The 21,545-nt window shown below is 46.7% G+C and overlaps 1 protein-coding gene across 3 annotated transcripts in view; it reads left to right on the top strand.

Annotated features, from left to right (window-relative positions):
* Positions 1-21,545, top strand: part of LOC103019441 (cytochrome b5) — an 80,233-nt gene that overhangs the window by 40,549 nt on the left and 18,139 nt on the right. Inside the window, exons 5-6 of one of the 3 annotated variants that reach the window (XM_057526723.1) lie at positions 4,726-4,855; positions 6,448-6,924. In XM_057526723.1, coding sequence (XP_057382706.1) covers positions 4,726-4,855; positions 6,448-6,489 — 172 coding nt within the window. In that variant the 3' untranslated portion in view covers positions 6,490-6,924. Of the gene's footprint in view, positions 1-4,725; positions 4,856-5,753; positions 6,940-21,545 lie in introns of those variants that run through there. The other 2 variants (XM_007189952.3, XM_057526722.1) reach the window with 2 other exon arrangements.

Below are 21,545 nucleotides of genomic sequence, written 5' to 3' on the forward strand. Positions count from 1 at the left end.
TTCCAAACTCTGTCTCAAAAAAAAAAGTGCACATGCCCCTTACTGAGCCAAAACCCACAGGGGACAACTTAACTTGTTGGTACACATACTGTTAGGCAATCTCTTGCATTGCCAAGGCTGATGATCGGGGGACTATTAAAACCCATCCACCTTGGGACTTCCCTGGTGGTCCAGTGATAAAGAATCCGCCCTCCAATGCAGGGGATGCGGGTTCAATCCCTTGTCAGGGAACTACAATCCCATGTGACGCAGAGCAACTAAGCCCACACGCCACAACTACTGAGTCCGCGCGCCTCAGCTAGAGAAAACCTATACGCCACAACTAGAGAGAAGCCCACGTGCCACAACAAAAACATCCTGCATGCCACAACAAAGACCAGATGCAGCCAAAAATTAAAAAAAAAATAAAAAACAGATAAAATAAATATTTTTTAAAATCCATCCACCTTATGCCTAAGGAGTGGAAACAAAGAATTACACTATTAAAGTGAGAGTCAGATTCTGAGCATCTCTTAGCATTCACCTTCCCGATGTGGAGACTGATTCCCCAGAATTGCAGCACTGTTTGATATTCAGATGAGATGAGTATTCTCAATTTAATCTCTCCCCCTTAGAGGCTAAAGGCAGAACCAACTCCTTCCTTTGCACTGCTTTAAGCTGCCTTTGATTCTCCTGTGGGCAGGAGGGAAGAAAAATGATGTATCTAATGCCCAGTGTGCCTGACTTTAAGGGTTGGTCTTAAGTATAGCCAAAGGAGAAAATAGTAAACAAGATTTATGTTATATATATAAATGTTACATGTGTATGTCTTTCTCCCAGCTTCCAGTGGCTTGCTGGCACTCTAGTGTTCTTGGTTTGTGGAATCATTACCCTGATCTCTGCCTTCATCTTCACATGGTATTTTCCTTCTGTGTGTCTGTGTCTTCACAGGCTATCTGACGAGGACACCAGTCATGTTGGATTAGGGCCCACCCTATTCCAGTATGACCTCATCTTGACTAATCACATCTGCAATCACCCTATTTCCAAATAAGTTCACATTGGGAGTTAGGACTTCAGCATATGAATTTGGGGAGAAACAGTTCAACCCCTAACCATGAGTAAACCTAATATTGGGCCAGATTATCAGGGAAAATGTGACCCGGGGCCCATTTTTTTAAAATTAATTTTTAAAACAGAAAAGTACTGTGCCAGAAATTGGTTAGACCTCTCATAAGGGGAAAGAAAAGCAATGAAAATGAAATATCTACTAGAGCCAGGCTGGCACGCCTGTCCTGGGGAGGTGGTATTGTGACAGCACTCTAGTGCCCGCTCGTGCAGGGGCTGGTGCCCGAAGCCGTCTGGGTGGGACGTCTTCTGTGGAGGAGCATGTGTAGCGCTGTTTAAGGGCAGGTGGTTCTGCAGGTCACCCAGCTCTTTGGGCTCCGTCTGGTCCTAGGAGACCTCACGAAACCCAGGTGAGCCGAGAGCAAGGCAGGTAGAAGGTGCAGCACGTGAAACAGACCTCAGCTCCGACGGTGAACACGGCTCCAAAGTGAGCAGGTGCGCCGCCGTGTGTTTTGCAAATTGCGAAGCACCAGGACTTGGCAGTGACGACAAAGGGAGATTATAATAAAGTCATCACAGTTCAGGGTTGCAAAAATGGAGTCAGATGGCCGCTGAGGATCTGGTCGCAGACACATGTGTGCACCACTGAGAATCTGAACTGCCTGTGAACTGTACCAAGGACACCACCAGCAACACCTGCCAGCTGTCACCTTATGGTCTCAAGGCCTCCCCTTGTAACTATACAACCATTTCAGTCCCCAGCCAACCCTGACTTAACAAGCGCCCCCATTTCTTGCCAGCTCCAATGATAATTCTTGATAAACAACTCATGTAACCAACTGTAATCTTGTGGTTTTTACCTTTATAAACGCCCCCTTTTTTCAGTCTGGCAGAACACAATTCAAGTGCTTCTTGAATCTGTGTATCCAGGGCTGCAGTCCTAACAAACTCCAAATAAACACCTTTTAATTTCACCCCATATTCACCCTTTTAAAACTAAGATTTTGTAATGCCACCTTAATCTGAAATAAGATCCCTAGATGATATCACTTATACATACTTTTTTGAAAAGAGTCATCATAACAACCTAATCAGGCCTCTGTTTCTAAAATTTTGGTTAACAGAATGGAGCTCAGAATAAAATCCCACACGTCTACGCTGTTCCATCTTTTCATCATGGATGGTTTGGGCCGCAGGTGGTCTCCCCAGGCTCTGCTGTCCCTTCTCAGCTGGCAACCTCTTCCCTGCTTGGCAGTTCCCTGCAGATGACTCAGCACCCACTGGGAGAAGAGCTTGGCTGAAAGGTGCTGCAAGGCTCACGGGCAGACCCGGGCAGGCCTGTGGGCACACCTGCTCTGAGCAGGTGTAGTACAGGTGCGTGTCAAGCAACTCCAATCTCAAGGTCACTAGTAGTCAAATGAATCCGATTTTCAGTCTTTACCTGGGAGGAAGGGGTGTTTGCAGTGGATACGATGTTATGTATTTTTGCCTCCAGCTCTGTATTGAGTTTGTGACTGACAAAAGTATTAGAAATTACAACTCCTCACCGCTGGTGCTCACCTCGCCATTAAATCACTTCTCAAGCCAGCACAGGAGTAGATTAAAACAAACAAACAAACAAACAAACCTCGTCAAAACTTCCTTTTCACTCCAAAATTTTGACCATGTTGATTTTAGGGCACAGAAGTTGAGTCAAGCCATCTTAAAGAGAAGGTAGGAGAGTGAGTGTATGGGATGGAGCCGGAGCTGGGAGCCAGCAGGGTCAGAGCCGTCTCCAGGGTCAAGTGGCTTCCTGTTTATTTCTGTCGCGTTCTGTCTTTTTGTACCATTATTTGCCCACTGAATTTGTCCCCAGCCCTTCTCTTTACTTCTGGTGGCCGATATGCTTTGCATTCTCTAGTACAGATGCTGGGAGGACAGTTTTGGCTCTGCTAACTATTGGCTAGAGTCTTCTGCACCCCATGGATGAGCCCTCCTGGGTCGGGGGATCTCCATGGTCCAATGGGTGGCCCTGGTCACAGCGTGCAGCCCTAGTGCTTCCCGGTGACAGTGGTACTTCCTCCTGGGGGTTGTTTTGGAAACATGTGGGGCCCTTTTTGTCTTCTGGCAAAATTGCCCTCGAGCGTTTATGTATTAAAGTATATATTATTCAGTTACGAACTGCTTTCATGGTATTTTCCCTTTATATTAGATTTAGGTTGTTATGATGATTCTTTTCAAAAGTGTGTACAAGTGATATCATCTAGGGATCTTATTTCAGATTAAGATGGCATTAGAAAATCTTAGTTTTAAAAGGGTGAATATGGGGTCTGATAGCATTGAGAACCTATAACTCATATGCCTCCTACATATGAATATAAATTATTGGATTCCAAAGAACGATACATCTTTTCTCATGTTTCACATGTTGACCCGTAACTTGGAACAACCTATAGCGTTTTGGGGAGACACTTCCCCCAGAGTGTACACTGAAGTAATGAATCTGTTGATACATGCACCACAGTGAATGCAGGATAGAAGTCACAGGTTTGGAGTGGGGGGGGGTGAGCCCCCTTAAGCTGCTCAGCAGGGTTCAGCTGAGGAAGAGTCAGCGTGCGCCGAGTGCGTTCAAGTTAAGCAGGGTGGTCGAAAGCCTTTGGTAGGCACTGCACGCCTGTTTGATTTTTGCTCTGTCTTATCAGTATGGTGTTTATTTGCTCTTGGCTCCTGCTGCGTCATCTAGACCTTTGATACAATCCTTGGTCACGCATGATCATTACCTCCGGTTCGGAGTGGGTGCAATTTGTTGGACTGGGGAATAGCCCGGGAAGCATCTGGTGCAGAACTCAGTCACTTTACTACACGGCGTTCTCACACTTGCAGTCCCCAGAGCCTTCTTGCTCATTTCTCCCAGTGTCTGGGGCAATGGTTCTATGGAACAATGTACGTCAGTCCCCGAATTGAGAACCGTTTCCCTTTATAGCAACCTCCGTCCATGTGCACCAGTGGACAGCCACACGCCCTAGTTCTCATCCACACGAGGAGTGTTATTACGCTCCTCCACCTCTTTACCCCAGCTGATGAGGCACTTCGCCTGCAGGAATATCCCTGGCCGGTCATCTCACCTTCTCACAAATGCCCCAGATATACCCTTTGGTCATCTTTGTTTTTTCCACATCTCTCCACGGAGCAGAGTTTAAATGTCGGTGTTTAGTCCGTGAGCACCTGGTCGAGGTGCTGCTTGGGTGAACCGCAAGCTTCCTTTCTGTTGGTCTGAGGTTCAAACCACCCACGATGGCTCTCTAAGCCCCAGGCTACCATGACAGGGCTGCCTGCCATGTGTCCCCTCGGCCCCCTGCAGGGATGACGTCCCCACTGAGCCTGCCTCTGAACTGGGAGGAGGTGGGAGCACAGACATTCCCCCAGGGAATGCAAGTCCTTGGATCGGGTTCCAGCGTTTCTTCTATGCTGTCTGTGCCTGACGGAAGCAGGTGGCCGTACCTACCGTTTCCCGACCACTGCGTGCTAAGCATTGGGCATCCATCATTTCACTCCACCCTCACAACAACCCTGCAACCACAGTTAGTTTACAGAGAAGGAAACTGAAATTCAGCAAAGCTCGGTGACTTGCAGAAGGTAGCTTGGCTCGGAGGGCCCACGCGTCTCTGAGTCTTACCTCTTCGTTCTGGCTTCACACAGGTGCAGTCTTCTGGTTCCGGCTCTGCTTTCTGCATCCTTTTCGCCTCTGGTGCCCAGCATCTCTGTGCTCCTCCCTGGCAAGCTTTCCTCCAGCCTGGCTTGTAGGAGCTCCTACATTTATTCTTTACAGGTAAAGGAATGTTGAGGCCCTGGTTTTTAGGATAGCGGCATTGTATAAGACCTCCAGGTATTGGTGGCCTGTAGAATTTCACATGTCGGTCTGGATAAGGCAGACATATGATTTTAAGTTGTGGGGAGGTTGATAATCTGTACTTTATTTGGAGCTACACCTGTGTGCTTATTTATATTGAAATCATATGTGAGAGAGGAATGTTATAGGTTGAGTTACGTCTCCCGAAAAAAGACATGTTGAAGTCCAAAGCCCTAGTACCCGAGGATGTGACTTCATTCAGAAATAGGATGGTTGCAGGTGTGATAAGGTGAGGTCTACTGGAGCTGGGTGGACCCTCATCCAATGACTGGTGTCCTTATAAGAAGACGGCCACATGGAGACAGGTGCAGCGGGAGAATGCCTTGTGCTGATGAAGGGAGAGAAAAAGAGGGATGCAGCCCAAGCTCAGGGATGACAAAGGCTGCCAGCAGCCACCAGAAGCTAGGAGAGCCAGGAAGCCTCCTCCCCTCCCTGCCAGCACCTTGGTTTTGGACTTCTGGCCTCCAGAGCTGCTGCGGGAGAATCAATTTCTGTTGTTTTAAGCCACCTGGTTTGTGGCCTCTTGTTATGACAGCCCCAGGAGACTAAATCAGGGGAGAAACCGGGATGTGCCCGATTTGAGACGGCTGGTTAGGAGGATCTGAACAGCCCTCATTTACCCGCACGATAACCGGTCATGCGTCTCTGTACCTGTGGATCTTGGCCTCATAACAAATCCAGATATTTAAACAGACAAAAAAGATTAAAGAAAAGGTGTCAATTAGATAAGAATGAACATTAAAAGGCAATTTTAAGGAGCGTTTCATTTTGTTTGAGAGGCTGTAAAATTAGTATGATTTTCTTTGTTCGTGCTAAGGATGATGGTAATGCGACGCTGTCTGTAATACGAACCGTCACGGAGAGAGCAGTTTACCAGAAATGCGCTCTGGCAACCACACGGTGGAAGCCTGTGAAAGACTCTCCTTCCACAGCTTTGGAAAAGAGGACTTGGGTTTCCTGAGATCAAGGTGCACTAGCTCGTTGGTGCCCAGATGTCAACTAGCTGTGGGGGCCGCCTTTCAGCTGAACCCGTGTCAAATTCCTAGAGGCGTTTTCCTTAGTTAGAAATGCCTCTTTCTTTCTGTCCCTTCCTTTGGACTTTTGTCACCTGCTAAATGGCCCCCAGAAACATACCCTTTCTCTCATACTTCTTATCACCACATCACCCACTGGGTTTACCACTCACTGGGTCACTGGATAATTTCTCCTGAGCTAAACATTCCTCATATATTAAGAGCTAATTTAACAATCAGCCACGTCCAGGATGTGGGAAATTGTGTAAGAACCCTGTTTCTTCAACAAGTAAATGGGATTAAAAAAGAGGGAGCACTATTAAGGGTTAAAATACTCTTAAGAGATGGATCCATCACGTTGAATGTATGGGCCTTGTTTATATCTTCATTTAAACCAAGTATAAAAAGACATTTTTGAGATAATTGGAGAAAATTAAGCATGGACTGGGTACTATTAGATATTAGATAATGAGATTATTGCTTTTCATTTTGTTGCAGATGATAATGGTGTTGTCCTTAACTGTTGGAGATGCATATTGAAGTATGTTTACAATTTGCTTTAAAATTTTTTTGCCAAAATGTATGTGGGAGGAAGGGGCGTGGATGAACTAAGAATGGTGGGTGAGGCCATACAGGTTCTTTCACGATTGCGTGTGTTTGAAATTGTTTATAATACAATGGTTTAAAAAGAGGACACGGGCCACGTGCTCTTTGGTGCTGGTGCTGCCCCAGAGTCGTGCATGGGCACCCTGGAATTCATTTCATCGACATGATGGCAGGTGAGGGGTTCAAGGAACTCCCTGTGATTTGCACGAGTATCCCAGAAAGTTCACTGCTCCGTTTTCTGGTTAAAATAACCTGGTGGCTTGCTGTCCAGAGTCACGGGAAAGATTCAAATCCAGCGACCAGCGCCGGGGATCAGATTTTGAAAGCCCCGTCCCGAGTGGGGCTCTCGGTCCCAGTAGCTCCTGCTCAGAGCGGTGCCCTTTTGCACTGGGAGCCCAGTCCTTTACCACAGTGTCCTTATTGATTTTTTCCTCTTAGCCTGAACTCTAGGCCTCTGTGTTCCTGGGAGAGAACATAGAAAGAACCGTGTTACATAATGCTGGTTCCAATAAAAGCTGACCTTGGAAAGGACACCCCGTGATAGAAATGCACTCATTTGTTCAGTCACTCAAGACATTGTTGAGTGCCGTGTCCACTGAAAGGCCTAGAAGCAAGTACACCTCGGTGGCCATGAACACCTTGTACCCAGACCTTGGTGTCAAATACTATTTCCCACCCAAAGGAGCCAGGACTCCTCCAAGAAATGGCTGATTTCAGGGCTAAGACAGTGTAGGTCCATGAGCGTGGGGTACCTTATGCCACAAAATAAGGAGTGATTAAAAAAGAAAAAAAGATGGGGCATGTCGGAAGGACACAGGAGCCAACTTGATGGGACTCTCATTGGCTAAATCTGGCCCAATTTCAGCAGCCAAACAAGTACGGTAGTGACTTATTAACTGTTCAAAAAAAATAGGAATCTTCGAGTTCATAATGATAATTAAAGGATAAATAAATGGGGGGTGCTTCCCTGGTGGTGCAGTGGTTAAGAACCCACCTGCCAGTGCAGGAGACATGGGTTCGATCCCTGGTCTGGGAAGATCCCACATGCCGTGGAGCAACTAAGCCCGTGCGCCACAACTACTGAGCCTGCACTCTAGAGCCCGCAAGCCACAACTACTGAAGCCTGCGCGCCTAGAGTCTGTGCTCCTCAACAAGAGAAGCCACCACAATGAGAAGCCCACACAACGCAAAGAAGAGTAGCCCCCGCTCGCCGCAACTAGAGGTAGCCTGTGCTCAGCAACGAAGGCACAATGCAGCCAAAAATAAGATAAAAATACAATAAATTTTACAAAATAAATAAATAAACGGGAGAGAAAGGAGGGTTACAGGAATGCCGAGTGTTGCCTGGCGATGCGTGAGGAGTGCCAGCGATGGGAAATCGTGTGCAGCCGTCTCAGTAAAGATGGATTCAGGCAAGAGTTACTGATGGATCCTGAGTCTAAGGGGATTATTTTATGAGGACCCGCCTCCATGTGTCTCCCCACAGTCTGCTTACTCACTGCAGGGGAAGCAGTAGAACCCCGCAGTCGGGAAACTGGGTAATGCCTGTGATGGGTACTGCTAGAGAGGGCTCAGTGCACCCCTCACGTCTGCAGTGGACACGGCATCGCTTATGTGGTTTACTGGCCAGGAATGCATCAAACCCTAAATGAGGGCAATTCCATTAAAAAGGGGGGAGGAAATTGTTCTTCAGAAATGCAGTGTCATAAAAGATTTTTTAAAAAGCTGTTGGGGGCTTCCCTGGTGGCGCAGTGGTTGAGAATCTGCCTGCTGGTGCAGGGGACACGGGTTCGAGCCCTGGTCTGGGAGGATCCCGCGTGCCGCGGAGCGGCTGGGCCCGTGAGCCACAGTTGCTGAGCCTGCGCGTCTGGAGCCTGTGCCCCGCGATGGGGGGGGCCGCGATGGTGAAGGGCCCGCGCACCGCGATGAAGAGCGGTCCCCGCACCGCGATGAAGAGTGGCCCCCGCTTGCCGCAACTGGAGAGGGCCCTCGCACGAACCGAAGACCCAACACAGCCAAAAATAAAATAAATAAATAAATAAATAAATAAAAGAAAATCCTTTAAAAAAAAAAAAAAAAAAAAAAAAAAAAGCTGTTGGAATGTTCCAGAGAGTAAAGGTGACTAAGGAGACGTGGCGAATGGATGCAGTACCAGATCCTGGGTGCTGTGCTGTGCTGAAGGAAAAAAATGGTAAAAGGCTGTGGGGGTCCACTGGCAAAATCAAAATACAGATGGTGCCCTGGTGGTAGGAAGGGACTGGAGTGTTTCTCACAATGGCTGCAGGGTGTTCTGTGAGCCCTGGCAGGGCCCTGGGGCGGGACTGGGTTCTCCGTGTCTGCTGCACACATGTTTCCAGGAGCTGCCCGTCAGGAGCCGGGACACCCCTGCCCTGCTTGGTCTGCCCTCCACGCTCCTCGCCCTTGACTCCACTTTGCACCTCCGTCCTTTCCAGTCGAGCCCAGGCCAGGCCTTCTCTTCTCCTCTAGTTTTCCCTGAAAAGTGCCAAAAGGTTCAAACTGTTCATTCTTACTTAGTAGGTGGGCTGCCAGTTGGTGAGCTAAAAGATCTATTTTTCCTAGCACATTTGACATTGGAGAGTAGTTAATGACTAGCTTCCCTGGTTTTGTTTTTTACGAGTGAATCTCTTTCTTTGGTGTCCTGGGTTCTCAAATATTTGCTTCTGAAACGGCATTTCTGATCCAGAAGTGTATATAATCGGCGTGCGTGGTTCTCATTAATAAAAGTGTAGTATTTCAGCGGCACTGCCATCACTGGACCGCGCTGTAGCGCCCCTCACTTGGGGCGGTCAGAACCGTCCAGGAAGCTCGGGTGGGCCCTGTACGTTCTAGAGGATGATTGAGCACTGCAGTGGATATTCACCTGTGAAGAGACCTTGATGATGCCTAAGTCTGTGTAGATGCCCCGGGGTTCGCAAGCCTAGTGAGGGCAGAGGGCAGGGCATCTGACCTGCGTCTTTTCAGCCTACCTGAGGAGTCCTCTAAGGCCTGCTCTCCTTGGGGCTGTCGGCTTCCCGCATCTCTCTGCCTGAGGGTGTTCTCTGGCCCTTCCTGGGACCATGGCTGGCCGGCCGGTGGGCAGGCTCAAAGTGCCAGGGAGCCTCTGGGCGGGATGGTGCTGAGGCAAGCTCGACGCCCTCGCCGAGTCCCTGTTACCTGTGCCTGTGTCCCTGCCTCACTGTCACAACCTTCGCTGCCTGTCCTCCCTTCCCTGGCTCACCTCCCACGTTCACTCCTTGCGCTTGTGGGCTTGTCCCAGGGTCGACCTCCGGGGGTGCCCAGTTTGAGACCACGGGCTCCTCCAGCAACAGCCCAAGCTCACGAACTCAGGTTGCATCCAGTCTGTGTCTGTGCTAATGTTCACTGAGTTTATCTTTTCATTTTCCTTTTTAGAAATAATTTTCTAAATAAATCACTCAATGAAATCATAATTTAAAAAAACCAAGATATCAAAGGGCATATTAACATACTTAAGAAAAATTTCTGAATTAAAAGCAAGAATGTTCACATTAGCCCTTTATATAGTGCTAAGGTATAATGCTATATAATATTATTATATGACAAGAACAAACTACCTGTAAATATTCTTCCAACAGATATTTTAGGAATTATACTTGTCAGCTCTAGGTTTATTAGAAATCAATATCAAGGACTGTTAACTTGTCACTACTTCACATATATTGCCTGGTTGATTGAAGATACCAGCAAAATAGGTACAGGTGACACATCATCTTTAGAGCTATAGGAATTGTCAGTCTCCAGAAAGTGTGATGACTGGCCATCGCCTTCTACTTATTTGTGCATTCATTTATTGAGCAGGTATTTCTCAAGTGCTACTATGTGTTGGAACCACTTGTTTCTAGAGACACAGAACTGTGAGCACCTAGTGCAGGTGGAGGGCAGGTGCAGGAAGGAAGGGCAGTGGTCTGCTGTCACAGACGTCCTGCCCCATATTCCATGAGAGCCCAGAATGAGAAGCAGACAAGATAACTAAATGTTCGTGACACGTAGAATTCGAAATACTGTACCCTGCACTTTCTTCCCAAATGAGAGCCAGGGTTGTCCCAAGTCTGGCCTTCTCTCAAATTTTTCATTTGAAGTACTGTCTGTTACGATCGTGATTGATATTTCAAGCCCTCTTGCGACACAGATTGGACTGGTGCAATTGTTTGCAGGACTGACTGGCCTCAGGGGCCACTGGGGCAGGCGAGATGGCTGTTGCCTCATTTTAATCTCCCGGGCTATAAGTGAGAGCACTTCTCTTGTTCTTGGCAACCACCACTGGTTGAAACAGAAAGCAGCACTGGATTAGGAGTTGCGAGAGGTGGGTTTTAAATTTGGGCTTTGCCTTTGACTCTGTGACCTTGGGCAGCAAGCCACGCTCCTCTTTGGGCACAGATTTCTTCACTTGTGGAGCAGTGGACGGGGATGAGCACATCTTGTTGCACAAGAGCCAGTTTAAGGAAAACAGGGTTGACAGGTCTCCTTTGAAAAAGGAAAGAAACGGTAACTTTTAAAATCAGGCATCGCAACACTGTATCTGCCTTTGAATGTAACTTCTGAGATTTCTTTCTCCTGAAAACAGTGTGTTGCTTGCAGGTGACTCCTCATTAGACGAGGTCACCCTAAGACCTCTTGCAGCTTTATAAGTTTGACCCCCACTATTCTAGCCTCCAGTAGCATTGACGGTCTGACATGTTTTGAGATACTTGATATGTCTTGAAGTGATATGTACAGGGTTGCAAAAGAGGTGTTTGAAATCTGTGGCCTGTGTTTGCCTGTGCATAGTTCAGAATATACCACGAACTTGGTGAGTGGGCTAGGTGGCCAGCCCCGTTCCAGCTCTACCTAAAGCAAGTCCATGCTTACCTCCGTTGTGTATTGAAGGGATCTGCTGGGCCCAGAACATCACAGTGGGAATGATGAACTCCTTATCTGACATATATATTTGCTTGTTCGATTTTTTTCTACATCATGTTTTCTCTCCTCTTGACATTTATTCACATTCAGTAGTTCCATTTACAAGTCACAAGAGTTCATTCAGAAGCATCGCTCCAAGTCTTTGGGGTCATTGCACACCAGAGCACTTCTTTTGAGCACAACCTGCTTTACATACTTGGGTTCTACTCATCCCAAGCCTGCCTTGCAGGGCACTGGTTCTTGGCAGTTTTTGCTATCAGATCTATTCCTCACCTGTCCCCTGTTTGGCTCTGTGTCACTTGGGGGTGACCCCGGCAGGCTTCATTTCCTAGACTCTCAGAAGAGCTGATTCAGCCAGTGGGGACCAGGGTTGGAGATTGGCCAAGCAGGGGGAAGGGACAAGCCGCAGGGGTTTCCCTCCCTGTGTTTCCTGGGGTGTCTCAGGCAGTGGCTGCACTTTCTCTTTGGTACTAACTTCTGTCGGATGGGCCTGCCGTGGTTCCCACCTCCCTGGGCTCTAGGAGCCCCACCTCTTCCCTTTGTCCCTCCAGCCCATCATGGGGGTGTCTTCTTGTGTGACTGATCTCTTTGGGTCCTTGATTTGGCTTCTCTGCCTTTCCATCACCTGTATAACCAATTCCTTTCATTAGATTCCCTCTGTTTTTAATCTTTAAATGATCTTTGTTTTTCAAGTTGTCCCCTGGCTGATCGAGTTCTTGTTGCCAGAATTAGTGCCAGAATCAGATCTTCGGGGTGGGATTGGGGGACTGGGCTGCCTCCCTGCTTGAGCACACGGTGCTGCCCTTCGTGCAGATGGAGGAGGGGAATCCTCACTGAGGACATGGATTTGTGTCATGACTGCCTAAACCATCACCTGTTGTTTGAGTCGGAATGCTGGTTGGGTTCAGGGCGTTGGGATACTAACTAGAGGCTGCATTCCACTGATGTGCAGTAATAATGATCACGAGGATGGTGCTGGAGAGTTTCCAAACGACAATCCTGAATTGCAAGAGCTGGAAGTCTTGGGTTAGGGACAAATGCATCCAGAGGTCAGCCTTAAAACAATCATTCATTTCTTGTAGCCACAAGGCAGGCATGGCTGGGGATCAGGCCCAATAACTAATTGTGTGGGCAGCAGAGATGACAACCACACTAAATCCCTTATGTTAACTTGGTGGCATTTGTTGGGGAGAGGTGGGACCCAGGGATTCGGGAAGGAGACATTTGAGTGGCCTCAACTAAGAACCTTGACAGCCGCTACCCCCAGTTCCTCCAGACTGTCTTGCTAGATTTCTCCCTGTCTGAGGAAAGGCTTTCTTGCATAAGGACTGTGTGTTGAGGTCTGTTCTCACCAGCTGTCTTGGCCTCCAGACCTATAACTACGGTGGGTCCCAGCATCTTTGTTCCCTGTAAGTGCTGCAGAGAAGGATCTCTGCTGCAGAGAAGACTCAGTAATCAGTGGACAAGATGGTCCATTCCGTGGAGAACAGCATCTTCCTCCAGCTACCTGGAGGCTCAGTGGGCCATGGCAGCGGGGACGGAGGTTTTCTACGGCTCAGCACGGACATCCTCTTTCTCAAGTCAGCCTGGGTACCAGCACCGCTGAGGGCCCAATATGCCAACAGCAAGGCCAGTACTGAGTCCCTGAAAGGATGCTGTGGCCTGGTGGTCATGGCAGGCAGGGGTGGGAGGGGCTGCTGGAAACCTAGCGGTCAGTTGATGATGTTATGCTCATCTTATCGTGATGGATCCGTCCTGAAGGGAAAGGCATCCTTTCTGGGTATGGATTTGCCCTCCCCGCCTGAAATGCTTTTGTGGACTTCAGACACCCCTTGCCCGTGGTCACGGAACCCTGCGTGGGGGAGCACTGTCCATTCAAGTGAAGAAGTGCAGCTTTGGGCCCCTCGCTTCTCACCATGTACGCCACCATCACGTACCCCTTCAGTGGCCTGAAAGAACAGAGGAGCAGCTGGTGCTGGCTGGGAGGCAGCCCCTTGGGACGTTGGGTACCATCCTACGGGACGTGGTGTATGTCTTAAGCCAGTGATGGGTTGATGACGCTCTTTGTCCCACAGTCTGGGAACAACAGGGTGGGACCTAATAACCCATTGAAGAGTTTTTGCTTTCTGTTCCCACAGCCTTGAGGTCTGCTGGTTTAGATGCCTTAGTTCTCATTGCAAGAGAGGAAGGCTTCAAACAACAAGGTCCTACTGTGTAGCACAGGGAACTATAATCAATATCCTGTGATAAACCATAATGGAAAAGAATATGAAAAAGAATATATATATTATTTTTCATATATATACATATATATAGATATAACTGAGTCACTTTGCTGCACAGCAGAAATTAACACAACATTGTAAATCAATTACAGTAAAATAAAATTTAAAAAAGAGGAAAGCTTCCATTAAGGGACATACCACCATGGTTCCATGAATTTGGAAGTTACCTCGATCGCCACCTGACTGTCTTGAATTCCTTGTGCCACACACAGCCACAGCCACAGAAGCGGGCTGCTTCTCCCCTGCGTCTTGCCTTACAGGAGAGATTCTAGATAAACTTTGTTTAGCTACCTTTTTATCAGCTGGGAAGGTTTGAAGGTGGAGTAATACCATGTTTTGATCACCTGGAGGGAAGGGTTGACATTAGGTAAACTCTTAATAAATCTTAGCATGAAAATATTTGAATGCAGAAGAGAAAGCAGTAATTAGATTAATTCGTAATTAGCAGCAGCAGGAGTTTAGAGCAGAAGTGGGGCGAAGGCAGGCACCTTTACTGATTCATGTTTTCACATTATGACTTGGAGGGAGGCTTAGGGCTAGTTAGGGATGTCTCTACCTGCTAAACATTGGTGTATCTTTCCGGAACAGCCGAGTAACCTCTCTAGAAAGTTTTCAGCCCATCAGAGACATGCAGCAGGACCGTGTGGGTCCCTCCATTCTTCAGGGTGGAATAGCGATGGGATGGAGAAGAACGCACAGAGCAACTTCCAGAATTCCCTCTTTAGGGTCCAGGAAAGGGACGGAGCAGGCCCTGCTTCCTTCCTCCAGGCTCGTGGTCCCGGGGGAGCATCTGACGTGGACAGTACAGCTGGCAGCCCTCGGATTCAGCCAGCCCATGGCGGAGCCAACCTAGCACCTGGTCACTTGACAGTCATGCAGCCCTGCCTTGCTCCATGTTGCCTTGGGAGTCCCTGGTCCAGATTCATTCCTAGAGGGCACTCTGACCCAGATCAACTCTGGAAGGAAGTCCATGGGGTTCCTAGGGCTGTAGGATGCCAGTGATGGTAGTGCCGAGGGGTGTCCTAGCTCTCCTCTGGGCCAACCCCGGTGTTTTACAGCTACTTGATTCCAGAGGCCCTTACTCTGACTTCCAGTTCAATGCCTTTCCACGGCATCTTGTGTGGAGCTTTGAAAGGGCACGCAGTGGTATGGCCAGAGGGCCACCGGGAGGCCTCGACTCCAGGTGGGCTCTGACCGGATGACAGAGCAGGCACTTGACCTCGGTTCTCCGGGCTCTACTAGCCTAGACCCGATTTAAGTGTCTGCACTTGGAGCCACGCTGCCTGAGCTCGGAGGCTGGCTCTGTCCCTCGCCAGCGGGGTGACCGTAGGCAATCTGTACAAACTCTGTGTCTGAGTTTCCTCTTTCATAGGACAGAGACAGTAATGGCGCCTACTTCTTAAAGAAATTGTGAGAATCCAGTGAGCTAGTTCATGTACAGGGTTTGGAGCATCTCGTGGTATTTAGTAGGCGTTCAATAAATGGGTTTACCTGGGTTTTGGTAGTAAGGTGATGTCTATCTAGGCACAAGTTCTGTGCCAGAGTTTTAACATGTTTATATTGATGAAATCTAAATAATGAACCATAGTTTAGAAAATACTCCTTGAAGGTATACATGCTTTATCTGCGATTTTTGTGGGTATGTTTGTGTTTTAAATACAGTACATGCCCTGTTTTGTTTTTTGACAGCTTTATTGAGATATAGTTCACATGCCAATACATGCTTTATTTTGAGAATGGAAAATATTCTAAATCTGGAATACTGGCCAAGATTGCAATAATAAGACCATTATTGGACATGCACAGCTAAAAACAAGATTTCTTTTATACATCATGTCCCACAGTTAGAACTATGTCTGGTTATTTTAATATATAATTGCATTTTCAAAGGTAACATGAATTACACAGCAGGCACTAGTTCAAATTAAACATTCTGTAATAATTCTATTATTTTACTTTATTTCTCTCCTATGAAGATCTTTAATTCTGAGTGCTTACAGCATAATGCAAGTATATCAACTTACTGATGAATGTTTACAAGAAACTAAATAGAATTATTGTTAAACACTCAGCATTTTTGTTATCAAACGTGGGTATTCATTTTCTTAAGCTGCTTTTGCTTCTAGCACTGAGTGGAATTGAGCAGACGCGAATAGGAGCAATTTCACTGTTTACTGTTTACTGAACCAAAGTGTTGGACCTTGTCTTCTCCGGGCTTTTTTTTTTTTTTTATTTGACTGCGTTGGGTCTTAGCTGCGGCATCTGGGATCTTTTGTTGTGTTGTGCGGACTCCAGGACGCGCGTGGGCTTAGTTGCTCTGCGGCATGTGGGATCTTAGTTCACCCACCAGGGACTGAATCTGAGTCCCCTGCATTGGAAGGCAGATTCTTAACCACTGGACCACCAGGGAAGTCCCTGGGCTTTTTAATTTCTACCATTTGAATGACATGCTGCTCTCTTTTGATTATATGTCATGGGCTTAGAAATAATATTCCCATATCACACACATGGTATAGTTTTTCTGATAGATGCCATTTCTCATTCTTCCACACTGATTTATTTTTGGTTGACAAAACTCAAGATCTTAAGGCATTTGCTCTTTGGAAAAGAAAAACTAAATGTCTCACAGTTTGACTCATGCTGATAATACCCTGGTGTCAATGTCTGCATGAACCTGCTACTGTCCTCTGCCACCTCCTCCCATCCCCTGTCCTTGCTGCCCTTTATGTGGCAGAATTTTCTAGAAGGGACTCCTGGGTGCTCAGTCATAGTCAGTGAAAGACAAAATTTTTACTAATCTCATGGCTCTGAGAAAAAGTGAGTTGCTCACTCCCAGACCACTTAAGCATAGCAGCTTTTAATCTCCAGGAAGTTCAAAAGTGCTCTTAAAACCTAAAGACCATGACCAAAACTTCTCATTAAGTTTTGTCTAAAAAATATATCAGTAAGGTCAAAGCCACCTCATTGCACCTCATGTAGTGTTTCTTACACTTGAGTGACATTATTCACATTAAAAAACTTGACGATATTTTAAATATTATTTTAAACTCTCCTTTCTTTAACTTCACTTACAAAGACTTAATTTTTCTTGTCTGGCTATTAGGACTGTCAGCCTCTAATTATTCAGAATAATTGAGACATGATATCTTTGATGAACTCTTAACTACTTTAATTAGATAACTGGAACTGTCCCAAACTGTCAATTATGTTTCAAATGTAATTTGAATTTATTACAATTATCATCATTATAAATTTAATATTGTGGGAAATGGAAGGTAAACAATATTTACCATGATTGGATTTCCAAAAGGAAAATAAATTAGAATAATACATATTTAACATCACCAGTTAATAGAACATAACTGATCGCGGATGTTTTAGAGTGGGGGGCACTACGCCGTATGTTTCCTTGTTACAACAGGGAAGGTGGTGTTAATGGTCTCAATTATTCTGATGAAGAAACTGAGGTTTTGCGAGGCTAAGTCACCCAATGACCATGTAAGAGGCTCCCACTTAGCCTGATCAATGTACTCTCAGCACTGGTCATAAGCCCTGAAGTACGCTAGGCATACCCTGAATGGCTGTTGAAGGAAAGATGGTTTTGAATAGCTGGTCTCTACATAGAGCGCTCTTGATTGAAAAAGGGATAAAAAACTGAGTTATGTATGATCTGACCCCAGGAAGTTGTCTTAAAAAAATAAACACCCCAAATCAGCTTACATACGTGTCATTTGGATACACCCGTCTGTGCATTGCCAGGTGAGAACCATCCTCCCTCCTCCGCACCCCCCCCCAACAGCTTGCCACTTATTTGGAGAATGGCTTCCCCTCCCCCTGCCATTCCAATTCTAACCACGTGGCTCTGGTGCAATCGCTGGGCTCCCGCTAAGACCACACGTGGTGGTCGGGGGTGGCTGTCTCCTAGGACTTTCTGCTGAGAAGGAGCCGGTGCCCTGAGCTCAGAGGCGGTGGGCAGCGAGGTGACCTCCCTAACATTTGGCTATTCAAGCCCAGATTCCAGGGGCTGTTCAATTTCTTTCATGCCCAAACTTGCTGATCTGGTTTCGGACATTTGAAGCTAAAAGCCTGACTTGCAGGAGATTAATTTGTTACGCATGGTGTCAGTTTACTCATGAACAGCACCCATGCGTGCATCCAGATATGTATGGGTGTTGCGTCTGACCCGAGAAGCTGAGTTACCACTTGGAAGGTGAGCAGATTTCTGAGAAGGGGGATCTATCTGGGCTGTGCTTGCCCCGTGGCGGCAGGTCTTCCAATAACCCTGGTTCTCAGGCCTGCAACACACGAGCTGACGGCTTCTCGCCTTCCAGTGTTCTTTTCTCTAGAATCTGTGCAGCTCACCAGCCTCCTAAACACATTTCTTAGTGTAACATCATCCTTCTTAATTTAGACATATTTTTAAAGCATATGTTTTTTTTTAAAATTTCAGCTTTATAGTGGTCTAGTCGACATATAAAATTGTAAGACATTTGAAGTGTACATAGTGGTGATTTGATATACGCTGGGGAAGGAGTGTATATGTATCTAATTAATTAACCACCTCACATATTTATCTTTTGTGTGTGTGTGTGTGTGTGACATCATTTAAGTCCTACTCTTTTGGCAAATTTCAGTTATACAACAGTGTTGTCTACTTTAGTCAGCGTGTTGTACGTTCGCTCCTCAGACCGTATTCATCTTATAGCTGAAAATCTGTCCCCTTTTACCAACCTCTCCCTATTTCCCCCAACCCCCAGCCCCTGGCAACCACTTTTCTGCTCTCTGTTTCTATGAGTTTGACTTTTTTTTTTTTTTTTTATTCATTTATTTTTGGCTGTGTTGGGTCTTCGTTTCTGTGCGAGGGCTTTCTCTAGTTGCGGCAAGTGGGGGCCACTCTTCATCGCGGTGCGCGGACCTCTCACTATAGCGGCCTCTCTTGTTGCGGAGCACAGGCTCCAGACGCGCAGGCTCAGTAATTGTGGCTCACGGGCCTAGTTGCTCCGCGGCATGTGGGATCCTCCCAGACCAGGGCTCGAACCCGTGTCCCCTGCATTGGCAGGCAGATTCTCAACCACTGCGCCACCAGGGAATCCCTTTTTTTTTTTTTGATTCCACATATACGTGATACCATGCAGTATTAGTCTTTCTCTGACTTACTTCACTTAGCATAATGCCCTCAAAATCCATCCATGTTGTCACCAACAGGTACGTGAAAAGGCGCTCAGCATCACTAACCATCAGGGAAATGCAAATCAAGCCACAATGAGCTATCACCTCACACCTGTACGGATGGCTACCATCCAAGAGAAAAGAGATAAGTGACAGTGAGGGTGTAGGGAAAGGGAATCCTGGTGCACCACTGATGGGAATGTAAATTGGTGCAGCCACTATGGATGGGGGTTCCTCAAAAACTTAAAAATAGAACTACCATATCATCCTGCCATTCCAATTCTGGGTATATATCCAAAGGAAATGAAAACAGGATATGGAAGAGTTATCCACACCCCAATGTTCATTACTGTGTGATTCACAATAGCCAAGATATGGAAACAACCTAAGTGTTTTTCAGTGGATGAGTGGCCAAAGAAAATATGGCAAATATATACATATAATATTCCATTATTATATTATATATGTATATATAATGGAATATTATTCAGGCATGAGAAAGAAGGAAATCCTACCATTTGTGAAAACATATATTTTTATATTCAACTATCAAATTACATTTTAAGTGAGATGATTGCTTTCTAAAGATGTATAAGGAGATATTAAACTTATCTTTCTTGGATAGTTTCCTTTTAGAAGGTACTTGATCTTTTTCCTGGTATGTAGCTACATGCTAACTTTCTTCTCAGACTGATATTTGGTTAAACCATTTCCAAGCTTAAAGGAATCTAAAACTCCAACTTATTTGGATGTATTCTTTATTTCTTAATAAAAACTCGATATAAGGACTCTTTCCCCTCCTCAGTGCATGAGATCTACAAAGCTAAGTTGCCACATTTAGAGATTTGCCTGTTGCTGAATTTCAGTAACTTCACAGTCATGACTTTTGTCTCACGACTTTTGTTCATTAGAGAACTTTCCTTTTGGGGAGACTTTCATGATTATAAGTTATTTAACTGCTCAATTATAACAAACTACCGTTATTCCCTGATGCCATTAATGTGCTTTCCCTAGTACCTTTTATATTTGGATATGCTTCCATTTTAAAATAAGTTGGATACTTTTGTCTCAGAACCTGGGAAACAAAGCAGACAACTCTTGAACATTTTTGAAATGTTCTTTTTGGAAGAGCACAACTGGTAAGGTGCCACCAGCCTGGGGGCCAGTCTTTTGGAGTTCCTGGACCCCCAAATCTTGGACTCCTGCTGCCATGGAAGTCAGAGCTTGAGGAGGGCTTGGAGATCACCTGGCTGGCGTCCCTCACCTTACAGACCTGTCACTGGAGGCTGGGAGGGACTGACCCCAGGTCTCTCTGCCATCACAGAAGAGGACAGTCAGCTCAATAGCTTCTTTCTGCTCACCTCCAGACTTCCCGGGCCAAGCTAGTCAGGACTTGGGCCAGTGGAAGCATCCAGTCACCAGCTCGGACCTCGAATCTCTCCTGTGAGGCAAGATGCAGGGGAGAAGCTGCCCGCAGCTGTGTGTAATTTGTGCATTTGAAAGAGGATTAATCAAAGCCCAGGGGCTTTCACTTTTGAGTTCTCAGGTGACAGCAAAGCTATCAAAGCCCTTCCTGGAAGTATTTGTATTCCCAGTCCGTGGGGAGGAGGAAAGAAAAGGGACAATTATCTAACACTCAGTAAGCATTTACGTAATCGCATTTAATCCTCATAACCAGCCTGTGAACTAGGTTACTGTATGAGTTTCTCAGGGCTGCCATAACAAAGTATCCCAGGAAGACTTATTCTTTCACAGTTCTGGAGGCCAAAAGCCCCACATCAGGGTGTCGGCGGGGCCAGGCTCCCTCTGAAGGCTCTAGGGGAGGACGCTTCCTGCTTCTTCCACCTTCTGGTGGCAAATCCTTGGTGACCCTTGGCTTGTGGACACATCACTCCAGTCTACCTCCCTCTTCCCTGTGCCTCTCTGTCCTCTCCTCTTGTCAGGACACCAGTCATTGGATTTATTAGGGCCCTCCCTAATCCAGTCTGACCTATCTTAATTTACATATTAATTACATCTGCGAAGAAGACTCTATTTCCATATAAGGCCACATTCACATATCCTTTTGGGGGACAAAACTAACCCCAAGAGTTACCATCATTTTACAGATGAGTGAGCCAACGTGTAGCGCGGTTAAGTCATTTTTCAGGTTTTCGTCTGTAGGAGGCGGGATTCAAAGCCAACTCTGTGCAAGTAGAATCAGTGCCCCTCCTGCTGGGCGGGGCAGCCCTCCCAGCGGCTTGCATCCGCCCTCCCTCACCCACAGCGCAGTCTGCTTCTAGCACCTGCACAAAAGCTTCTCCACAACAAACTCAGCTACGATTCCGCAGCATTTGGTTATAAGGGAAGGTGCCAACACAGCCTGTGTGCGGGAGTGACACCCAAGCACGAGGACAACTGGGCAGTGAGATCAGCCTTGCCGGTGATGCCCGGGCTGCACGCAGCAGGCCAGGGCAAGGACCCTCGCAGAGCCGGCTCTGATTTTGGGGAGAGGCCCTTCCAGAGGCAGAGAACCCACAGGACCTTGTCGCCTAGGCTTTCCCGTTAACACTCAGGCGACTGGAAGGTCTTGGAGCAGCAAGAGAAACTATGCACGGC

This window comes from Balaenoptera acutorostrata, chromosome 13 (genome assembly GCF_949987535.1).
Source record: "Balaenoptera acutorostrata chromosome 13, mBalAcu1.1, whole genome shotgun sequence".
NCBI classification, from domain to species: Eukaryota; Metazoa; Chordata; class Mammalia; order Artiodactyla; family Balaenopteridae; genus Balaenoptera; species Balaenoptera acutorostrata.